At 34.2% G+C, this 23,496-nt stretch overlaps 1 protein-coding gene across 1 annotated transcript in view; it reads left to right on the top strand.

Annotated features, from left to right (window-relative positions):
* LOC148833083 (cadherin-18) overlaps positions 1 to 23,496 on the top strand; it is a 163,492-nt gene that overhangs the window by 93,933 nt on the left and 46,063 nt on the right. The window contains exon 5 of the mRNA XM_088918762.1: positions 21,599 to 21,766. Within this exon, the coding sequence (XP_088774888.1) occupies positions 21,599 to 21,766 (168 nt within the window). The remainder of the gene's footprint in view (positions 1 to 21,598; positions 21,767 to 23,496) is intronic.

Genomic DNA, 23,496 nt, shown 5'->3' with positions numbered 1-23,496 from the left:
GTATGGAGAGAGCACTTCTTTGTGTTGTGCTTTGGTAATACTGAGTCATTTTGAGATGTGCTTTGGAAATTTCTGTACATTACTGTAGGTAATGCTTTCTATTTGCAGGTAGAATTTAAATCCAGATTTCTCTTATTGACATATAGTTGGCTGACCTCTTTTTACTATTATTTAGCCCAAGGCAAGGACATCACCCTAGAAGACTAGTTTCACAGTGAAATGTGAACACAATATTTCTTGCTGCATTTTATGAACTTCATACTAGGCAAACCCTATAATATGTGATTTAATATAAAAGTAATTGACTGCATCACCCCTTACTCATATTCAGGACTGCAGTTTCTTTTGAGGTTTATTCTGCTATTAAAGGACTCGATCAATAAAATTAATAAACCTGCACTATGTTGTGTAGAAAGCATATCTGCCATAAATTGTGACTGTATGTGATGAATTTTACTTCTTCATGTCATTTTAAAACACTTAATTTTAACTTTGAGCACTTAACTTAAATTTAACTATCTGAAAATCGCTAATTGAAAATCAGTAAGGTTAATTTTAAAATTTACTCTCAAAATATTTTTTTTCATAGTAACCCAAAATTTCTTTTGTTAGATAGCTCCCTATTTAAACGCTGCCCAAACAGTATTGAACCTGAATCATTATTTAGCATTGGAAGTATTGGTGAAAACATCAAACTGAAGCACTCACAATATTTTTTTATTTTATAACACAAAATAAGACTGATTTTAAGGATTAGTAGGAATAATAAGGATTAATAGTACATTCCTGGCATAAATAAAAGAGCTATTGTCTTTTTCAAAGAAAATTTCTCCTTGGTTGAAACAAAAAAAAATTGACTTGTCAAGAAACTTTCATAAAGACATTTACAAAAGTTCTTTACTTTGCTGTTTTATTAGAAATTATGCATGACACTTTGTATTTAAGGTGGCATGGTGGCACAGTTGTTTGCAGTTCCAACTCACAGAGCTTGGGGCCTTGTTTCTATTCTGGAACTAACTTATCTGGAGTTTGTGTGTTCCCAATTACCTGCACCTACTGTATACCTGAGGTTCAAAGAAAATTAATAAAGCTACCATCCTTGAAACACAAATCATACAAAAAATATTAAAAAGAACATGGTAATTCCTCAACCATATTTTACAAATCACTTTTTCTCAGGTCTTATGTTTAATTTTAATTGTAAGTACTCAGAGTTTAATATCTGTGCTATAATTCATTTAAAAGTTAAATGTATAGTGGGGGTCATATTCACTTTTCTTGTCTTGTAAAAATTTTCTTTGTTGTTATACATGATACTGGGACTTTTGTTTTGATCTTCAGCTCATCCAAAAAAAAGAATGTGCTCTTTTCATATCTGTGTATTTTTAACTTTGTTGTCATTGATCGCTGTACCTAGTAGGTTTTCTCTGACTACGATGTGTTTAGCACAATCACTGTGGCAACCTTATAAGCTTATTTGTTTTGTAAACTGCGTTCATACTGACTTTTTAGGGTACCTGCTTTCACTTTTTACTTCCTACAAATCTTCTGAACAATCTAGCTTAAACTACAAATATTTAGAAGAATATGTCTCATTTCTTTAGTCATCTTTGGAATTGTTTTTAAGCATTCTAGTCTTATAAAAGACACAAAGAAAAAAATAAGAGTGAAAGAATTCTAAATATCCCACAATGCTATTTTAGTGATTAATTTCATCAAACCTTCATAATGTGTAGAGATCGAAAAGGGAGACCATGCTTTAAAAGAAGTGTGATGATGATGAAAAATATATAGTGTGACTGTTAGCTTATTTACAGCCTGTACAGAAATGATAAGAAATCCACAGAAATTCTGACATGTTAGTAAAACATAATATAATATAAACTGTAAGACATTTAAATTATTCTTTGCTTTTCAAAAGAGAATTACATTTATTACATTTATATTAATGCTGGCAATGAAGTGATCACCTAAATTAGTAGTAGAGTGTTTTCATGGCTGTATGTCAGTTTAATCACAAAACCTTTTCAAATCAAAGAGAATGGTGGTATTGGCACAAATCAATTTGATTTTCTTGAATGCTTACATATGCGATGGTAGCTGATGATACATTTTGCACCTGGGGCTTTATTACTGTGTTATGCACATTAGATGAGAAAAGACTTTACTATTGGTATTTTAGTCTGGGATACTCACTGCCATGATTGTCTATATACATCCAATACACCTTGATTCGTTACATCATTATTTGGTTGGAGGCACGAGCTTGGGTTCTCAGGTACCAAGGACCATGCATGTAATCAGTGTGAAAAGGGAATATAGAATTCATGAACTGGAGTAAACATCAATGGAAAAAAAAAGTGTAGGTCCATAAGTGTATGCCACATGAAACAGAGAGAGTGGGCATTATTATTGTTTTTACAGCAGCAGTTGTTGAACAGCTGAAAAAAAAAACACTACAACAACAACAAAATGCATACATATTGAATAGAAAATCAAGTGTTAAGTAAGGATGAGGCTACAGGTATGAATGAGAACTTAAATCTTTTGGTTTTGGACCTGTGATATCTGCATTCTGTTGGGAGTAATTCGAATTCACTAAACAAGGGGTGTGAAGGATCGTCACAGATGAATTTTGCTTTACGCAAAACACGTGAATGATAGATGGTGGAGAGGGCTGGAAGATCAGCACCAATGATCTTCTGACATATTTTCACAAGACAGCCCAGTTTGTTTTTGCCTTTCAGATTCAGGTTGCCCAACCAGCAGATCCGGGTAAAAGTTCAAACAGGTTCAAGGAAGGACCGATAGAACAAGATCAACAACAAATCATCAACCTTAAAATGCTTAAGTTTCCTTAAGAAAAAAGACGCTGCTGTCCTTTTTTGAGGATCGAGTCAACATTGGTTTCGAAATTTAGCTTGGAGTCCAGAACAGTTCCTAAGTGCTTGTATTGTTCTACTAGCTCCGCTAAATCTCCCCCAATGTAGGTTAGGGTTGGGGTATGGGAGTTTTTCCTGAAATCAAGTACAGTATCATGTCTTTGGTTTGGGACACATTTAGCTTGAGAAAGTTTTGTTCACGCCACGTGGCAAACTCATTAACCATGGGTCCATTGCTCCACCCATTTGCTTGTAGCGAGCTAACAATCACAAAGTCATCTGCACATTTTATTATGTGTCTAGAGTGGTGATAGCTCTTGCAGTCGTTTGTATATACAGATGCAGCCATTCAAAGTGCGCGGCACAGACACCGCGGTACAGATACCGCAGGTATGATGACACGGCATACCGCGGTGCGTGATTGGTTGACCGACAGGGGCACTCGTGGTCCGTTGGTCTGTCGTAGAAAGACTTACTGTAAACGTCTTTACTGTGCCCGTTGTAGATATTGAATTTTACCACTGAAGGGAAATCTTAGTAGCTGAGCATAAAAAGAATAGGAGCATACTGTAACGCGTGTGAAGGCCATAAACGATATTAATTTTGGAACGTAAACATACAGTATATAGCTGGTCTTGGTACTTTAAAGAAAAAAATACACACCGTTATTCCATTTCTCCCTAAACATTGTAAGCTTCGAAGTCTTTAACTAACGTGATACCGGAGTCAACAAGCATACTTTTAGAATTTGATTAAAAGGGAATATAATATGGAATCGCGTATCTAAAGAATTTAATAACGGTATGATTATATCCGTGTACTGCGGCAGGGCTGTGTAGGGCTGTTTCGCCTGCCTGATCATGCGAGCTCTCTTGTAGCCTACTGGTCTAGGTGCGTGACTACCAATGGGTAAGTTGTGTGTTCGAATCCAGCTGGTGCTGAACTTTTATTTTAACAAACATTTCTTCGAAAAAATAGGTAAGCGATATTATGGACAATCAGTTGACTTTTATATTTCAAAATATCGCAACATGATCGATATTTGCGATATTTTGAACATATCTTCCCTTCTGACAGCGGTTCCCGCTTCTATTGTGTGTGTGTGTGCAACAGTAAATTTTTATAGAGAAATGGAGGCTGGACAGTATGCGTTACAATATAAACATTTATATTGATTTAAATCGTGTTCTGATTTAAATCGCAAACGCGTGTTTAATTATGTGTTTTTAATCATAATCAGGCTAATGCATTTCTACAGTTTCTGTATGAACCAGCTTAGAGGTTCATACAGAAAGACAGCTTGTGTTTAAATTGAGTGTAAGGTAATTTATGCTTCTAAAGTCATGGTCAGTATTATTGTACTGTGCTGTACTGTGTCACATTATTTTATAGCGTTTTTATTGCGTTATTAAATCCGGTGGCGCTGTGTTAGTTTCCTGACTCACATTATTTAAACTACCACATTGATCATTCATCTCTAAATAAACTTTATTTTATATAGCGTTTTAAGCGATTAGGTAATTAGATTGCTCATAAACCTAATCGCTTTTTCTACATAAACACAGCGTGATTGCTCTCTGAAAATGCTTTTCCTTTATTTTTAAAGTAGGCTCAGATTTCAACTATAGATCGTATTATTATAAACTTTCTTGGAAAAATGTATTTTATGTAAACCATGTTTGCTATTAATTCATTTAGGGCTAAAATACGTTCATTGTCTTCCAATCGAGTCGAGTTGACATTGGAAGCCTGCCACACCCGGACTGTTAAACCAACGCATTAGCACGTCAAAGCCCATTGAGCCAGTATTGGCTTTAGTATCCCCCCCTTCTCCCCTCAATTCAATTCAATTCAAGGTGTTTTATTTGCATGACAGATGGGTACAAGCACGCTTACGGCAGACAGGCACTGTGTAAGAGCCGGCGCACCAGAGCAGCGCACCGAGGGAGCGTCTGCATTTCTAACTTAGTTTTTAAAATTAGTCAAGCAATATGAAGCATCTCCTTTTACTTAGTGCCTGAGCATAAAAAGAATAGGAGCATACTGCAACGCGTGTGAAGGCCATAAACGATATTAATTTTGGAACATAAACATACAGTATATGGCTGGTCTTGGTACTTTAAAGAAAAAAATACACACCAGTATTCCATTTCTCCCTAAGCATTTTAAGCATCGAAGTCTTTAACTAACACGATACCGGAGTCAACAAGCATACTTTTAGAATTTGATTAAAAGGGAATATAATATGGAATCGCGTATCTCAAGAAATTAATAACGATATAATTATATTCATGTTGCAAAAGAACTGCAACGGACATAAAAACTCCCTTGCTTTTAACAGAGCGTTCCATAATTTCTAACTACGAAAATGCCAGGTGAAAGGATTTGTAAACATATTTTGTTAAAGCAAGTCAGTTTTTTCCACAACACATAAAAGACATTTTTCCAAGAAAGTTTAGCCTTTGTCACTAATGAAACCACTAAATAAAGACATAAATATAGAAATCTTAAGATTTGTTCTATTTAATGTTGGTAGCAGGATGAACTGTCAGAGTGTATATTTTGTCGCAGAGTTGCTGCAAGATGTTAACAGTGAAAAAGGTATTTAGAAATGAGTTATTTCAAGATGAAAATTTTCAGAATAATTGGAAATCTAGCAGGATAGAGAAAGCACAGAAAACTGGCAGTTAGATTGATCAGATTAGTATGAAAAGTCATTTAGCAAAGGGAATTAGAAGAGTGACAAACTAGTATACTTTAGATCTTTTTTTCTGAACCAGGGACAATCTGATCATGTTTCCCTATAACAATAATAAAAAACTTTATTTGATATATCACCATTAAAGGTGGCATCTCAAAGCAATACAGTAGATGTAAAAACAGATAAAAGGACCACAGATTACAAAGTAAATGCATATAAGAAAGACAAGCAGTTAGAGGTGCTACCAAAATTAGAAAATGAAGCAGATACAGACACTAAGTCTTCTGAAAAGAAAGGTTCTGAGGTTAGATTTAAACTGGCCTTGGTGTGTGTGTGTTTGTGTCTGTCTGTCCTGTGATGGACTGGCGCTATGTCCAGGGTGTATTCTGCCTTGTGTCCGTCGCTTACTGGGATAGGCTCCAAATCCTCTGTACTGGATAAAGAGATTAGAAATGGAAGTAAAGGCACTGTGTGGATGGAACTATACACAGTGTTAGAAACCCACTATGAAATGGCAGCATCTCACTGAGAATAAAATATTTTATTATTTTATTAAAATATTTTATATCTTAAGGAAACAGCCTTTCCACCTCTCTTGCACATCAGTATCCATACCTAGTTATTTAAACAAATTGCCTCTAATTATAAACATCTTAATATGCTGGCTCTGTGGATCCGCATCAGCTATGTTTGCCCATTCCTTCAATTCATGTGCATCCAACACAGTTCAATGCCAGCAACTACACATAATCTAAAATACAATCCTTATTTCAGTATCTATGTAAACATATAGTCTGTTAACTTCATCATCTTCATCAAAAGTATGCCTAACCCCATTAGGAAGTGTTCTTGTTATAAGTGTATTCCTCAGCTTTCCCCAAACTATCTTCTTCTTGCCAACATCTCTAGTCTTTTATCCTGCAATAACTCAGCCAACACTTAAATCTCCAAAAGCTGCTTGTGTTAATTTCTTTAAATCACAAATATCATGTGTAAATACTGGCCATGTAATACTCTGCATTGTGGAATAATAGTTTATTTTAAAGGGAACTAGAGAAACTAAGAACTAGAGAAATCTAGTTTTTTTCTAGAATTAATAAATGCACATCCTGTTCACTGAGGAAATTAAATCCACACTGAGCAATCTTCAATATGTTCAGAATATGACAGCAAGAATCCTATCAGGGATGCATTACACCTGTTTTCAAGTCCTTGCACTGGTTACCTATCAGATTTCGAGTCAACTTCAAAATCCTTATCCTCCTTATATACTGTCCTACAACTGTTATTATTGATCTCCGAATTATTGTACTTGACATGACTTCATTCAGCCTTTCCTGAACGTCTATGACAGGCAGAGAGAGTGCTGTTTCTGGTGCGATCTTTTACAGCTGACATTTCACTGTTTTAAACGAACAAGAAATTAGATTGCTCATAAATCACTTATTCTATATAAACACAGCGTAATTGCCCTCCGAAAATCTTCTTTTTCTTGTTCGTTTTAGAGACCTTGATCGAAACTGATTTTAGATGTCAGAAAGGATTTATTTTCTCTGTATTTCCTACATTGCTTTGTCGAGATTTTAACTTTATATCTAACTTTATATCTAGGCTCAGATTTCAACTATAAATCGTACAGTAATTAATAGCAGTAAATACTGATGTTTATACATAAAAAAGTCATGCCTTGGAGTATAGACCCCCAAAGGAATGCCATAGACTCAAACTGCAAAATAAACACATACAGAAAGAAAGTATTTGTATTGTAATTGCAAATCCTGGTACTGTATGAGTGATTGGTATGACTTTCCTCATTACAAATCTCTTATTAGAATTTAAATTTCTCTGTAACTCCAGGTCAGAACAGAGAAAATGTAACTGCCTTAAGGAGTTTACGATTGTGAAAAATAGAAGGATAAGCATGATACGTATGTCTTCTGTCATTTTCTAAGTCATGTTACTGAGCACCAAATCGTATTGAGAATATGAATCCATTTAAGGTTTATACCATTAAAGTAACGGTTTATTCCATGCTGAAAATGTTTGTACCAGACTTTTTTGAGGCCTGTTTAATTGTGTCTGAAGTCTGATGTTGTAAATTTTATTGTTAAAAAGATCCATGAAAATGTCACTACTAAAGTTAGCTGGTACTGTTGGTACTGTAAGTGGCAAGTAGAGCTCATATTTTAGATTTTAAGGAAGCAACGGACACAAGGCAGAATACACCCTGGACATAGCGCCAGTCCATCACAGGACAGACAGACACAAACACACACACACCAGGGCCAGTTTTCCCATAAACCAATTAACTTACCAGTATGTTTTGGAGTGCGAGAGGGAGTCATATCACACATATGGAGAAAAACCATGTAACCCAGAGAGAACATGTAAACCCCACACACACAGGATGGCAGGAATTGAACCTAGGACCCCAGTGCTGCAAGATAGCAATGCTAACCACTTTGCCACCATTATAAATGGATGGATATCTTAGTTATCTTTCTAGTTCACAGGTCTGCATGCATAATTTAATTTTGAAAGCCACTGAGACATCAGGTACTACTCTTGTATTTATGAAAAAGAAACAAAACAAAAAACATACTAACAACTGTGCCATCCTACTCCTTAGCTAATACATTTTATTATTCATAAACAGTTAACATTGTTAGCAAAATATTTTGAATTCTATTTAACCCTATTTTTTCTTTAGTTTTGTATTTAACTTATTATATGATAGTCAGACTTAATGTATATTTGAACAATGAAAATATATTTTTACAAGATTTTACATTAAGCACTTAAAATTAATATGGTTAATAATAGTGAACTGTAACATGCTGTAACAAGATCGGTTAAACTGCGAAGAAAATGCTTTCAGAGAAAATGTTTCAGGTGTGAAGAACATAGATCTCCAATGCAATTTCAACCAAACCTGTTCCCACACACCCTGCCCCCACTACCATTAGAATATACACAAAGCACTCAAATCTTTCGAGCTAATGATCAGGTGACCCGAGAGAGAGCGAGAGAAACACCAAGGGGTGCGGAACCAGGGAACTATTTACATGGAAAATGGGCGATCTCCCCAGACTGTCCGCCCGTTTCACTGTTACCTGGACACCTCTTTATTTAGAACTCACAAACACTGATTTTTAGTTTAGAAGGATTCAAGTAGGGTTTTAGATGAAAGGCAGCGACCTTAATCAAGCCCAAATCACAATTGAACCCATTCAGAGCCTACATTACATTTTAGCGTTTCATTCTGAGCAGAAGACCCTCACACCTGAAGAAGGGGGAGGTGTTTTTCGCTGGAAATCTCGCCTGCTTCTACTTTACAACCGGAGTGCTGGCTGTGACGAATTAAACCGGTTTTACAAGTTTCAATCACAGACCATGTGACATGGGAGTCAGGAAACTCCACCGGATTTGATAACGCTATAAAAACGCTATAAAATAATGTGACTTGGCACAGAACAAGTTTACAGCACAGTTCAATAATAAATGCTGACCATGACTTTAGAAGCATAAATTGCCTTACACTCAATTTAAACACAAGCTGTCTTTAGCCCTCTAAGCTGGTTCATACAGAAATGTAGAGATCCAGGCTCAGAACACACAGCTTCATTAGCGAATACATATGCAGGACAACTAGAGAAGACGTTTTACAGAGGATGGATTTTTAGAAACATCCCATCAGTGACATCACTGAAGTCAACTCCTAGGTACTGTAACTGTCGTGTGGATAGTTTCACAAGAATCAGACAAAGGTTTAAGCATCGCTTGTTCTAGATAAAACTGCATAAAAAAAACAACAACCCATAATGTACTTCTTTGCGGCTCTGTTTGCCCAAATCATATATTCACAACGTGAAATCTAGAAAATAATATTACGTAACCAAAATCCGCAATATGGAAACAGAACCTGTGTAATTGTTGATAGATGATGTACTCGTAACATTTTTTCAAGACGAACTACAACATTTAAAAAATGACTTGTATGTACTTGATATCTCTAATCAATCCACGGGTCCCAGCACGAAACGAAACTAAAACGCATACCGTTTCGCGCTTCTTATTAGTTGCTCAAAAGTAATTTGACCTTATGAAATGCATAATATAAACCTAGAAACATATACGTGAGCAGTACTTAAGCACTGTAGTATCGGTGTTAAGACATACCTCTCAAATACTGTAAATCAAGTTAAAAATATCTCAAGACAGATTCTGGTCATAATGAAACCATGTTTCGTGTATGTTTTCTTTAAAGTACCGAGACCAGCCATATACTGTATGTTTATGTTCCAAAATTAATATCGTTTATGGCCTTCACACGCGTTGCAGTATGCTCATATTCTTTTTATGCTCAGCTACTAAGATTTCCCTTCAGTGGTAAAATTAGATATGAATAGTCAATACTTAAACGGGCACAGTTAAGACATTAAATATACATATACATACTGTATACAGTACAGTTTGCATACGGTAATATGTTTATGTTCCTAAATCAATCTCTTTTATGAGCATGTGAAAGGCATGGTGAATCACTGTACTTTGCATGATTGGAAACAAATGCGTGATTGCGAAATGCTGTGGTGTTACTTTTACAAAGATGGTCAATGAAAAAAAGAATGTTGACCAGGGCAATACTTTGAGTTTACACTTACAGCTTGTCCAAGGTCATTCATTATTAATACTATTAGTAATATCTTCGTTAAAGACTTTGATGGCCACAGCTCAAACATGAGAGGTTGAGCTTTATTAGCTCCACCTTGCGGAAATTCCGGATACTATTATTTTGCTTGTCGTATTATAGGAGAATTTACGGTAACTCGCGGTATTTACCGGTAGCTTGCGGTAGACTGCGTACAGCGTACCGCAAAATAATGCGGTATCGCCCGCGCATTTTGAATGGCTGCATCTGTAAGACAAAGAGTAAGGGAGACAATAAAAACCCTGCTAACGAGATTGAGATCAAGACCAAAGTTTAGATCATAGTTTTGTGTTTACTAAAATAGAAGGAGGAATAGTGCCTAATAAAATAATATTTCCCCAATCACTCTTTTTTTACAATCTTTTGTTTTCACACATCTCTCGTTCTACTTAATGGAAATATTTTGTTACATTTCCAATTTATATATTGCATTGTACAAGGAAGAGATGTCACCATACCATGTTTCTTTATACATTTTCAAAGAATTTACTTACATGCATTTGTGAAGGTTGTTAATGGTATTTTTGGATTACACACTCATAACTACATGTAACATTTCTCTATATATGAGTTAAAAATAACAAACAAATGAAGAGGTCATTCCCCAGAATCTCCTCAAGAATTTCCAGAAATACATCTCTTCTGTACCTGCCTCTGTCACTTTCTATATATGTAGTATACTATATATCTTAGCTCAAATACAACAAAACCCTCCTCCCACCTTAAAATGTAAACTACTTTGTATGCAGCTACTTTTTATGTATCAGGATTTATATATTCAATATTTTTATTTAATTATATGTTAATACTTTAGAATGGATGATTTCATGGGTGATATCTTGTGCATTCAACTTCTTTTAAAATATGTATTATTTGAAACTTTGAATTCTTCTTTAAGTCACAAACTTTTCATTTGATGAAATGAGACATAAACTTGACAGGTTTAGTACACTCTTTGACTGGGCAATATAATGCTATTTTTAACAGGAAGCCTGAAAGAGACTGAATGTGGTATTAAGTATGTAAGTTATGAAGAGAAAGAAGAAAAAGGACTGGTGCTCTTTTTTTGTAAATTAAAATCATCTATTCAGGTTGACTCTCTATAAGTACAGTTGCAAATGGGTGGGGAGCTTATGAAGAGTTAGTTGAGATGCCAGTTGTAATACACAGGGGGTATAAGTAAATGTGTGTGTCACCACTGGTGGGAGCTGTATATCTATGATACATTATTTGCATTAGGTTACAAATGCTGCCTTAAAGGATTCTTTCAGATTTCTCTCATATAGCCTGGGCAAGCATGTGACTGTTAACTGGTCTCTGAGCCCTAGGTGCCATGACACCATAGGTTACTCTACAAATTTTAAACAAGGCTCAAGTCTGAAAAGTAGTGCATTCACTGCCACATTCCCTTCTTGCTAAAAACACCTGTTATATGGGCAAGACAACATGCTCTGCCAAGTTATACTTGTCTAAAGAAAACCATCTGATCAAATTTGTTTTGACTTTGATTTGCTCTAGAAGAATTGTAACGGCTAAATAAATAAAACTTAAAGAATATGACTGAATAAAGATGTTAGGAGGAGAAGATTTATTAACTGCAGACTTCAAAGGCATAATACATTATTTTGACAATTCAAAGGTAGCTCCATTCTAAAAGATCAAATAACTGTTCTATATCTAAGACAATATTGCAAATGAAACTATTTGGTCTTGGTCTGTCATGTGGAAGAGGTGCTGCTGCCATAAGATGCAAATAAACCATTCTGAAAGTCAGTATTACCATAATGCATTGTGTGCATAGGTAAAAAGAACGTCTAGCCTATTGCTTTAGCATTTTATAGAACCTTTATCTTTTTTGAAGAAGAATAGAAACTCAAGATTTTTTTGATCAAACATTCTATTTTCTACTATGAAAAGTGCTAGTAGGCAGTGAAACATTTATAGTATTTAATATTAATGGAACAACTCAATCCCACAGTGCCAGCAGTAACTCAGATGAAGTGCCATCAGGTCCAGGAGATTTCTGTTTTTGCATAGATTTAACAGCTGTCTTCAACTCCTGCCAAGGTAAAGAAGTATCTAAAAGCCCCACCTGTACAGCAGTCATCTGGGTAATTGGAGTGATTTCAAGAATTCTTTGATCTTATCCTGGTCTGTTCACATTTCAAAGCTTTAGAGGTGTCCTTAGGAATTTGATGACCTGTATAGGATTAATCTTTATTATATTATTAATCATTATTATTGTCTTTAATTGTCTCAATAGAACAAAGATAATGTTGTTTTAATCTTACTGTGCGTAGTGAATTAGGATATTCAGCATTCTTGTAGAAAAGCTACCTTGTCTTGCTACTAGAAATTCAGTCTATATTCATACTATATTCAAGTATTCAATACATGTTGAAGTATTCACATCAAACATATTGAAAAAGTCAATGGGCAATCATTAGAATCAACAGTGAAACACAAAGCAGTGGACCTACAGTGAATGAAAACTATGTGGAAGGATATTAAAAGCTCAGAACAGGTGGCTCTTTAGGCAAAGTACTGTGGGAGTATGGAACAAGCTATCCAGTCATGTAGGCATAGCTGATTAAACGGGCTAGACAGGCCAAACGGTTTCCTCTCAATTGGAACCTTTGTTATGTTATGATTTTATGTTTGAAGCTATGCCTATTACACTAGTAATTCAGCATTTGTAGATTTTTGAGATTTTAAATGTACTTTTTATAGCTGTTATAAACATAGAAACATTTATTCCCTGAATGTTCAATGAATTTGGAGTTTTTTGCAAAATGTGCCAAGACAATGACAGTGTATTGAAGTATATGGGCAGGGGGCTGAATAAAATGTGTCCCCAAGCCAGAGGGTCTTGTGTTTGATACCACTGCCGACTTGTTACAATTCTACCAGTAATATGTTACAAATGTGTTAGGATTTTCACTAAGCAGTAGTTTTACCGTAGTGTTATAAAACATGTTATAAATATCATGCTTTTTAGTGTGTACTTTCCACCACTTTACATGTAAACTCATAAGCATACTTTTTAACTGAAGAGATAAGCTCGAACTGAAAAAGTGGACCTAATTACTTAGCATGTTCTATATTATAACTTCCCACAATATCATACTAAAAGATGTTAATCAGCTCACACTGCACAATTTAAAATTAGGGGTGGTAATATGGAATGTTTTTGCTGAATTTTCTCCTTGTAGTTTCTTTAAAATTTCTCTATATCATCCTTACATTTTATTTGAACATCAGCTTTTCATATTTTAGTACCTTTTCATATCTTTTCTCTTGTGAACGCTGACATTTTCAATTATCTTCTGTTAAGGCTTGCCACTCTACTGCTTTACAAAACTACTTTCACTGTTGAAAAGTCCTTTAAGAAAGTAACTGTGAAAAGTTTGTGAAAACTGTCTTTGAATAAGAGAAAATCCCATGAAATCACTTGTAAAACAGTAAAATCCTGTTCATATACTTTATTGCATATTTTCCTTTTTTGTTAATTTTAAAGTGACGGGAGAACTTATTAAATTATTGACATAATAAATAGAAATATAATGACAATCCAAGAAAAAGATAAAAAACACATCTCTGAAAAAACAGTTTAATGGATACTCCATAAATCCCAGCTTCCTACTATCTGTATTCCACAAGGACTTTCTTGTACTGTTTTCATGTTGTATTTAGAACACGTCTTCTAACTCCAAGACCTTGATTTGTTTCCCCTGTCCTTGTGTTAAAAGTCATTCCTCTAGAAATAAACTGCCCTACCCTCTGTGGAACATGAGAGGTTATATCTATAATGTTCTTCCTACCCAACAAACATGAAGTAATCCTGTATGGCAATTCTTTTTTCCAAATGTAGCTATGTTAATTTTTTAAAATTGCATAAATAGTTGTTATGCATTTGCTTGAGGTACAAAACAGCTTATACTATATACTATATGTAGTTGTGTACTTGGGGCAGGGGGGTCTTTAAATTACATTAAGGTTATTGCAAAGGCAATGCCCTCATTCCATACCCAGAAATGCAGAATGTTTGGTGTCACTAAATAAAATTACAGTTACACAGCTCCAATGTTTAGTTAAACAATGTTTAGTTAAACATTGAAGCACAATAAAACACAACTGGTCAGATCACTAATATGACTAGATATTTTCAAAAAGTTCCACAGGTGGCCATGAACTATTGTGATCATTTTGTGCACCTTGAGTGGAGTATTTGAAGAAGAAAGCCTATTTGCTCTTATAAAGATTTCTGTCCACTTCTGCGTATATAAAGTTAGGCACTTTGTAGGTTTGAACTGGGAAGATTGGAGTTGTCTTCTGAGAATTCACTACTATTGCAAGTTGTTTTGTTTTTTGTGTATATTTGTAGTTTTGTTTAATAAATATTTATCTGTTATGATTTCCTTTACCAAATTGTTCACTGAAGAGTAAAGAAACCACATGACCTACTTTAATGTTTTCTGACTATTGAGACGGAGTCTGTACTTATGATTTATCTATACTCAAGCTGGTGTCTGTACTAATGATTTATCTTTATATTATTTTCACTTAAATATTTAACTACATCTGTTTTCTCTTCCACCCCCATATTGTGTAACTACATATATCAAAAGTATTTTTATATTTTATTATTTCCCAGTATTATTAAGTGTTTTATTAGATTGTTACTATTATAATTTCAAAAACCAAGATATTGTTTTTTTCTTGATTTTTTTTAAATAATGTCTTTACTTGAGTAAAAATAGATTATTAAAATTTGGGTACACCCATCCCCCAAGTTATCCAAGGCTTCCATTCCACAAGTCTTTATGCAGCCTAAATTTTACATAAGTCAAAAAAGACTCTGTAGTTGTTACGTGAACACAGAGACTTAGCATCCAAGATACTGCAATGATCCTCCATTATTTTCCCTAGCTTTGCTGGTGAGTGAGGATGGAGGAACAGAAGAATAGAGCTGCAGGGTCATTGGGGTTTATTGTCTGTTAATGATTAACAGGTGTGTTAGCTAATCATGGAGGGGGTAGAGAGAAAGAAAGAACATGCTGTAGTAGCAGCAATCAGTCCATGAGGCAGAGTGACAGAAAGGAAATTGACCTCATTTATGTAGGGTAGTGTTAATGAAATAAGGAAAATCAGTGAAAAAAAATGTTTTAAAACTGTTACCACCCCAAGTGTCTAGGGGTAAAGGGGTGTAACATTTAGGATAATTCTTTTGGAAGCAGGGGGGTTTTGGTGAGGGACTAGGAAGCGTGATAACAAGGGTAAGGAACTAGAGTGGTGCCAAAGGAAAGAAAATAACAAACAAAAATGGAGCTGGCTAGGACAGTGAGGGAAAGCTAATCTGACTACAAAAGAAAACCCGAAACACACGGTCTTCGGCGTCTTCAACACCCTAGCTAACTACCCAAGCACTGGGTAGCACTGACTACCCAAAACCATACAAGACAAACGGCACTCACCCGTACTAAACTAGTGTACTAATACAAAATCAACTAAGTGTGTAAGTGTACCCAACAACCTAAACTAACCTTATATACAAAAGTTCACACAAAAACACAAGTGAACCAGGAATACAAATAAGGGAAAACAAGAGTAATCAACAGGAACAGGGTACAAAAGAACACAAAAGTTGAACATGTAACACTGGGGCAAGGTAATGACAAAACAAGGATGAACACACAAACAAACGAAAATATAAAGAAACTAACAAAAAAACCAACAAAACAACAAAGCCGAAGCTATACGAAAATACACACACACAAAGCAAAACAAACCAACAAACGAAGCCGAAGCAATAACCAGAAGCGAAGCAAAGCGAAGCGATAACCAAAACCAAACGGGACCGAAGTCAAACGAAAGGCCTTTTCTTCCTGAAAGCCTCCATGTTATATAGTGAATAAAATGAGTTCTGATTGGCTGAGGCTGATTGATGATGACATCATATTGAAACAGTGGTGTGATGGTTGGCCAATGGGGAAGGGAGAACAATCAAGGGTCAGCAGTGTGGACATAACAGAAAAAACACACACAGAACACACACTGGGACATAACAAAACCTTATAATTAGGATAACTGTCACAGCTCTCCAGAGGCAATTTCCAAATCTTTATCTGTCCACTCACCAAAAAGAGATATCCAGAAGAAAAAAAAAACAGGAAATGTTTTTCATTTTTTTTGTCTTCAAATTATTGTAATTATGATAACATAGAGTATAGGATTGGACATCTTAAGATAAACCGTAAGTTACTCTAGATTTTTCATGCAGTATGCTTAAATATATTTGAAACAAATCAGGTTTAACAATGTTTTGTTCTGCCTGTTTTAATATTTCAGGACATTTGCTATAAATATCACAAATATTACAAAATCAGCAAATAGATTGGGCATAGGAACGTAAGGTTACCAGCAATATTAAACCATTTGGCTAATCTACCTTTTTTGGTTCTGATTTTAGGATATCATCCAGCATTTTCTGATAAACTCATCAGGCTCAACAATATGGTGTGGTTAACCCATGCAAAGATTATTTTAGATTCGTATGGTTTTTAATTTGAGAATCAATATTTAATGATGAACCTTATCAAAAGCTTTCTTGAAAACTAAATATACAGTATAATGTAATTTGCTATAGTGTTATCACCCATCCTTGTTGCTTGTTCAAAGAATTATTGTTGTTTAAACAAGTAATTCTCCTTCTAAATTCATATTGACAGTCTCAATGCTATTGTTTTGCAAGTATTCTTCCAATGTAAATATGTAATTTCCATAATGTATCAGAAAGAGAAGTAACATTGGTCTATAGTAACCTATTTAAATGTTGCCTGATATTTGCAATTCTCCAATTTACCGATTCCGAAGAAGCTTTTTTGTAGTGATGGCCAAATTGCACACTATTTAAGTAATCTTATGAGTAGTCTCATGAGTACATTTGCAACTGCAACATAACACCCTTTTATTTATGTTTGTTTGAATACTGTTAGACAACAATATTTATAAATAGAATATAATTTACAAATTTTAAAATTACATAAAAATATTTAAAATAGAAGTAAAATGAAAGTATTGATGTGAGGAATCACACTGATGAGAAAACATGAAACAAGACATGGAAATCAAAAAGCCTTTCAATGTCAGTACACATGGGGCAAATATGCTAAGAAGTACTACAAATGCAACAAATGGTATTGGGCTGAATACACAAAAATATTTTTTCTATGGAAGTGCATTGCTGCCACAAGGAAATAACAATTTCCACCCTTACTTAATAGTAATTCTAGCGTACTTTATCTGATCACACGATGGCACAATTGTCATATAATACCTATATTTCTACATGGATTTACAGTTCTAAGTAGTGGTTAACTGATTTAACTGATTGCACATTTAAATGTTCATAACGGAACCATCATTGCTTTAATCTCTAAATCCCACAAAACTGGTCCTCATGCTTATAAGAATTCTGTTCATATTTGTTAAAAATTGGCAAGATTTCATTAAGACTAAACCCCAGTCGAAAGTAAATCCGTACAAATTCTATCAGCTCTGGACATGATCATTAAACCGAAAGTGCAAGCCAAGTTCATGGAAGCTTCTAGATGTGGTCACTGCACAATGTTGTACATATTGTATACTGAAGTAATTATTGCTATCTCGTAATTACGAGATAAGGGGCGATTTTTTTCCCTTGGTGGCAGCAATGCATTTCCGTATTTTTCCAAACAAATTTTTGAGAAGCTTGAATGTTGCGTGTGCTATGGGAACATGATTAATTGACTGAAATTTCTTTTTCTAATTAATTGTTTCCTGCTGTGTCCACCATTAGTTCAGAAACAAGCATGAAAAGATGATGGCAGAGATCATCAGCACAATAAACAAGGATGTTCTTGGGATCCAAGTGGGAATCAACTGCCAGATAATGACATTTAGTGGTGGTTGACACAGATGTATGTTTTATCCCATATATCCTTAATGGGTTTAATGCAATTCAAGATATTTATGCCAGTTTGATGCAGAATGTGCTGGGTCACCATTGTTGCTTCGGGATGATGAGTATTATCACGCTGAATAATTTAACAAGTTCATTGATGTTGGTATTGAGTAACAATGGATGGAGCACAGATTTCAGAATAATGAACACTTTTAAAGGTCACAGAGGGTGTGAAAATTTAAAGCATTTCAAAATCACCAATCAGTTAAGTATAAAGTGATTCATAGTCTTGTTAATCACCTTTAATTATTCTTTAATTTGTTATTCTATTTCCAGATATTGATACAACATAAAAGAACAATAAGGAATATTTTGAAAATATTGCAGTTTTTCATTGCCATTTTGTTTTTTGCCCAGTTGGACTCAGAGAAACAATATTTGCCATTGTACTTGTAAATATGATTAACTGAGTGGGTGTTAAGAAAACCTATATTTTCTGTCCTTTCAAGGTTGTGCTTTAACTTGAAGGTATGAAATGTGATGAAAGGATAACCTTAATTTTGAAAACAATAAGACGAAAGAGAAAGTTTTAAATACAGTCATTTACAATGAAGGTTATTTTATACAATTCATTACATTATATATTTGTCATTTCATTTCACATAAATTTTATTACAGTTTTCTAACAAACCAAAAACACCTTCAATCACAAATTTCTCTGTGTTACTGCACAGTAGCACTCTAACTTAATTTTAAAGATGTGAATTGGGAGGCAAGTCTCTCTGGTAATCTTTACAAGAGCAATTTTTTAAAAATCAATTGTTTGGCTTCCTTGTTTTGTTTATTTCACATCATAGGTCTTTATTTTTTCCAATGCAGATCAAATGTTATACAGCATGTATCTGTGGCATACATTATATGTATGTTCTGAAATAGAAATAACATGAGCTATCTTTCGTATCTGTACTTCATTTTTATTAATTATCCAAAGGTATGATTGTTATTTTGATTTTAGAAGGAAAACTGCATATTTCTTTCAGCTGTGAGAACATGTGGTAAAAGATTTTTTTCAAAAAACTGGTTGATCTGTTTTTAAGATCCTGTGGAAAAAAAATCATAATCCCTTTAACACAATGCTATGGTGGTTATGCTGTCTGACCAGAATATGAATCTTGAAGTGTAAAGTAGTTTTTTTTAAAAAAAAACAACAAAAATTACATATTAAACATATGAAGGAAAACATACTTATTGCAAACTTACGGGTGTATTCAGAAGTTCATTCTGAGAGTGTCAGAGTGATCCCTGGCTGGAAACTTTTCATGTAATTCAGAAACTTTATATTTACTTATTTTTAATCTTTTATCTTGGCTAGAGTCAGAAGTGCTGTTGTTCATTTCTTTGTTTGAATTGTATTGCCACAACTTATTTTCTTCACCGATGAAACAGAGAACAGCTGGGGTGATGTTGACTACAGAAATGAATGAACATAGACACTGTGTTACTAGAATATAGTGTGACATCTAAAGGAAGGAAATGATAAAGGTCTACAAATATAGACTGCTCTCTCTGAAAATAAGAAATCTGGAACTGTCGATGGCATATTATAATGCATTCTATAATGCTCGAAATGCCTTTATTTATTATCATGTATTATGAATATACCCAAACAGAATACAACTTCATGCAGATTTTTATTTAAATTGATATTGTAAACATTGCCATAATTATTACTTTAAGCATTTCTCTGAGTCTTGTGCTGTTGTACTTATGAACCCACATTTTTCCTGATTTTACTGTTCCTGAAAATTTAAGGAGGTCAATCTGATTTTGTTTTGCTGATTCAGCTAACACCGCTCTTTCTCCTTGATTGTTACCCAGTGGTCCAAGGTTAGCAGGAATTTGCTCATTCTCAGTGATACATTTTAGGTATTTTACACTGCAGGGACAGATGTTATGTAAAACAAAACAGGCAAAAATGCTCAGAACAGTGTAATTCATATCCACATATTTTGAATGCCTGAACATGTCCCATTTTCTTTAAAGAGCACTATCAACCATGGCGAATGGAAATGTGCAGAGCTAAATTTATTAAATACATATCATTTTACAATTCCTTGTAGGGAATTCTTACACTTACTTTACAGGACAATTCTTGCATTTTATAAATCTGAATTTCCGTCCCTAGCATCATGCACCAAACCTGGGTAACCATTGTATACAGTATGTTGGTAATCATCGTTGTGATCACATAGGGTTTGAAGATGCACAGAACAGAACTTTTTTTAACATATTATTACGTGCAAAAAGTGTATAAACATGTTTACTTTCATCTCACAGAACTCCATTAAATAGGGTAAGACATTCCTTCAAATGTGGTCCATTGGACCTTATTTTATACTGTGACTTAAGGCAGTCACAATTGGGAAAAAAAAATCAGATTCAAGTTGACAGTTTTGTTCTGACTTTATATCTTTCTTTATGAGATCATGAAGTCGGTCTACTTGAGGACTGTATAATGCAAACATGTTTCTCACGGCAGGATAAATAGAATCAATGTGCATTTTCTCATGGAAATGTGTATTAATTTGTCTTGATTGAAAAGACGGCTCTCTTTAACATTGCATGTTTAATTTTGCCAATATATGATAAAATACAATGAAGAAAACTATTAACAATTGAAATAATCAATTTAAACAGGGTGGTATTTAACAGAGAACAAAGGTAAAGTCCACATAAGGGCATGGGATTAAAGTGAAGATAATTTAATACAACATTACCTAAATTATTCCAAATTCCCTTACAACCATAGAACTATCATTAACTGTTTTAATGTGAAAACTGAAAATGATTAAGTGAAACTGTGGAAGGCTATTCAACTATCTGTTTTATTTATGCAATGACGTAATGCATTAATAATGGATCTTGACATTCTGAAATGCATTCTGAAGGCATTGTTAGAAGTGAGAGAATGGCAGTTTCAGGCAGCATGACAGTTCAGGCCTGAGATACATACCCCAGGAAGCTATGGTGTTTATCCTGCCACGTTCAGTCACCAAAAAAGTGTTCTAAAGGCAAAGCAGATAATTGTCTAATTATTATTATTATTACAATTCAACATCACAATAGAATTCAACATTTTTAGCACAAACAGAGCAAACTGTAAACACACATTACAATGGTCTTACATAAATCTTAATGCAAACAACATTTTTCATATTTAGCCAAGGAAACTGTTAATCTTCATTAATTAGTTTGTACATATTCATACAATGAGTCTAATATACATCATATTGGGTCCCACTTGCCCTTTTTGTGGCAACTTTTATATAGACTTCTAATATTTAATCTTTTTTTTATTCCAGGTGTAATCAGGACTGCCTTATCCAACATGGACCGAGAAGCCAGAGAGCAGTATTCCGTTGTCATTCAAGCCAAAGATATGGCAGGACAGGTTGGAGGACTTTCAGGATCAACCACTATAAATATCACACTAACAGATGTCAATGACAACCCACCTAAATTTCCCCAGAGTATGTATTGACAAAAGATATTTTGTGTCTTTTTATGTATTTAAAGTAGTATAAAAGAAAAAGTAAGACGTTTTCTTTGGAGGATCAATGAAATACCTTGATTTCCTTTAGCATGAACCATTTCCCAAAGAGGAAGGAAATATTTTTAAAAAACAGTATTTATTCCAAGAAGTGTTCTTTGCTGGATATTAGTGTTCTCCATCAGTCTGTATATTCCTTCATTGGTTGTTGTGAAATGTATCAAACAGTTTCTGATAATATGTAATGGCTCACTGAAAACAGGAATTCATTAGTATGGATTAGTATTGTGATTAGCCTTCTGTGCATTGTTGGAAAAAAAAACATTTCCGACAAAAACATAATTTGCTTTATTTTTTAGTGACAGTCACTTTACTTTCATCCTAATATGTGCTGGAGGGACTGAAGTGCCTCCCCTGATAATTACGTCTGTAAATTATAAAGCATTAAGCAGTTCCCTGCTGGCCTTTGACCAAATTCATTCTTAAAATTTTATTGAATTGCCCCTGTAAAATATTCTAATGACATTTTGATCATATAAAATTTGTGACTATTGAGGGCTTCTAGGAATTAGGTTTCTAGGAATTATATTATCAAATAAACTCTTTTGGAAAGGAATTTCAATTAACTCCCTCTCAAAAAATATAATATGAACATACATTTTTGCACAGTTAAAAACATACAAAGCTTTAAATGTAGCATTCACTGTTCATGTTTTTAAGTAAAGTAAGATGTCTATCCATCTTTGTGTATGAACCGTCCAGGGTTTACCTTCATAAAAATGGCCCCATTCCCAAATGGTACCAGTGTTGTGAGTTTGAACGTAGGTCATATGATGTGTAAACACTGCCAAGGGCAGGGTGGGATGAGTCAGGACCTACTAGTGAAACACCAACCTCTGCAGCTTACAACAGCAACTGAAGCATTCTCATTTTTTTAGATGAAACAGGGCACACCTGTTAGTAGCTGAGCATTTCCAGTAGAAATGTCACAAGTAGAAAGGACTTTGTCTTTTTCACTGGAAAGCCAATCTGGAGATTTAAGTGTTCTTTGTTACTGTGTATTCTGTGGATTCCAGCATGCAAATATGTACTACAGTAAGGGGAGTAAGAAGGAAAACAGGGACATGAGCCATAGACCCATTAATGAAAACAAAAATATACCATTTATAAACGTACATAAATTAAGCCAAACAAAGCTCCAAATTTTGACAGGAAATGTGGATTTATTTTTCAAGTATTTGATGATAATGAAGTACAATTTACTCTATCCCATTTGGTTTAATGTCAATGGGACCAAAGGGACACTATACACTCATCACAATTTCATAACACATTGTTTTAAGGCTGTAATTAACCTGACAGTTTAATAAACCCTGAATCAGGAAGCATGCTTAGTGTTAGCCTTTTTATTTATCATTTTAATTACTATTATTTGCACTTTAAAAACAAATTAAAATATGTCAATTATATCTACATTAAGAATATATCATTGTTGATTGCCAATGTATGACTGAAAAATAAGCATAACTGGTCTAGCTTTGTAACTCTGATTTGGTTTGCTTTTGATCAGATTTTCTCAAATGAATTTTACTTTTATTGAGGGGTCATATATAGTAGTATATTTATTAGGTTATGTTTTGTGCTAAGAAATAGAATCTTTATATTTGGTTCATAAATTACATTTAACACTGAGGTATGTTATTGATCTTT

The sequence above is a fragment of the Atractosteus spatula genome, chromosome 6 (genome assembly GCF_055471065.1).
Source record: "Atractosteus spatula isolate fAtrSpa1 chromosome 6, fAtrSpa1.hap1, whole genome shotgun sequence".
NCBI classification, from domain to species: domain Eukaryota; kingdom Metazoa; phylum Chordata; class Actinopteri; order Semionotiformes; family Lepisosteidae; genus Atractosteus; species Atractosteus spatula.
The sequence above is the reverse complement of the archived record's forward strand: the minus strand, read 5'-3'. Positions and strand labels throughout refer to the sequence as shown.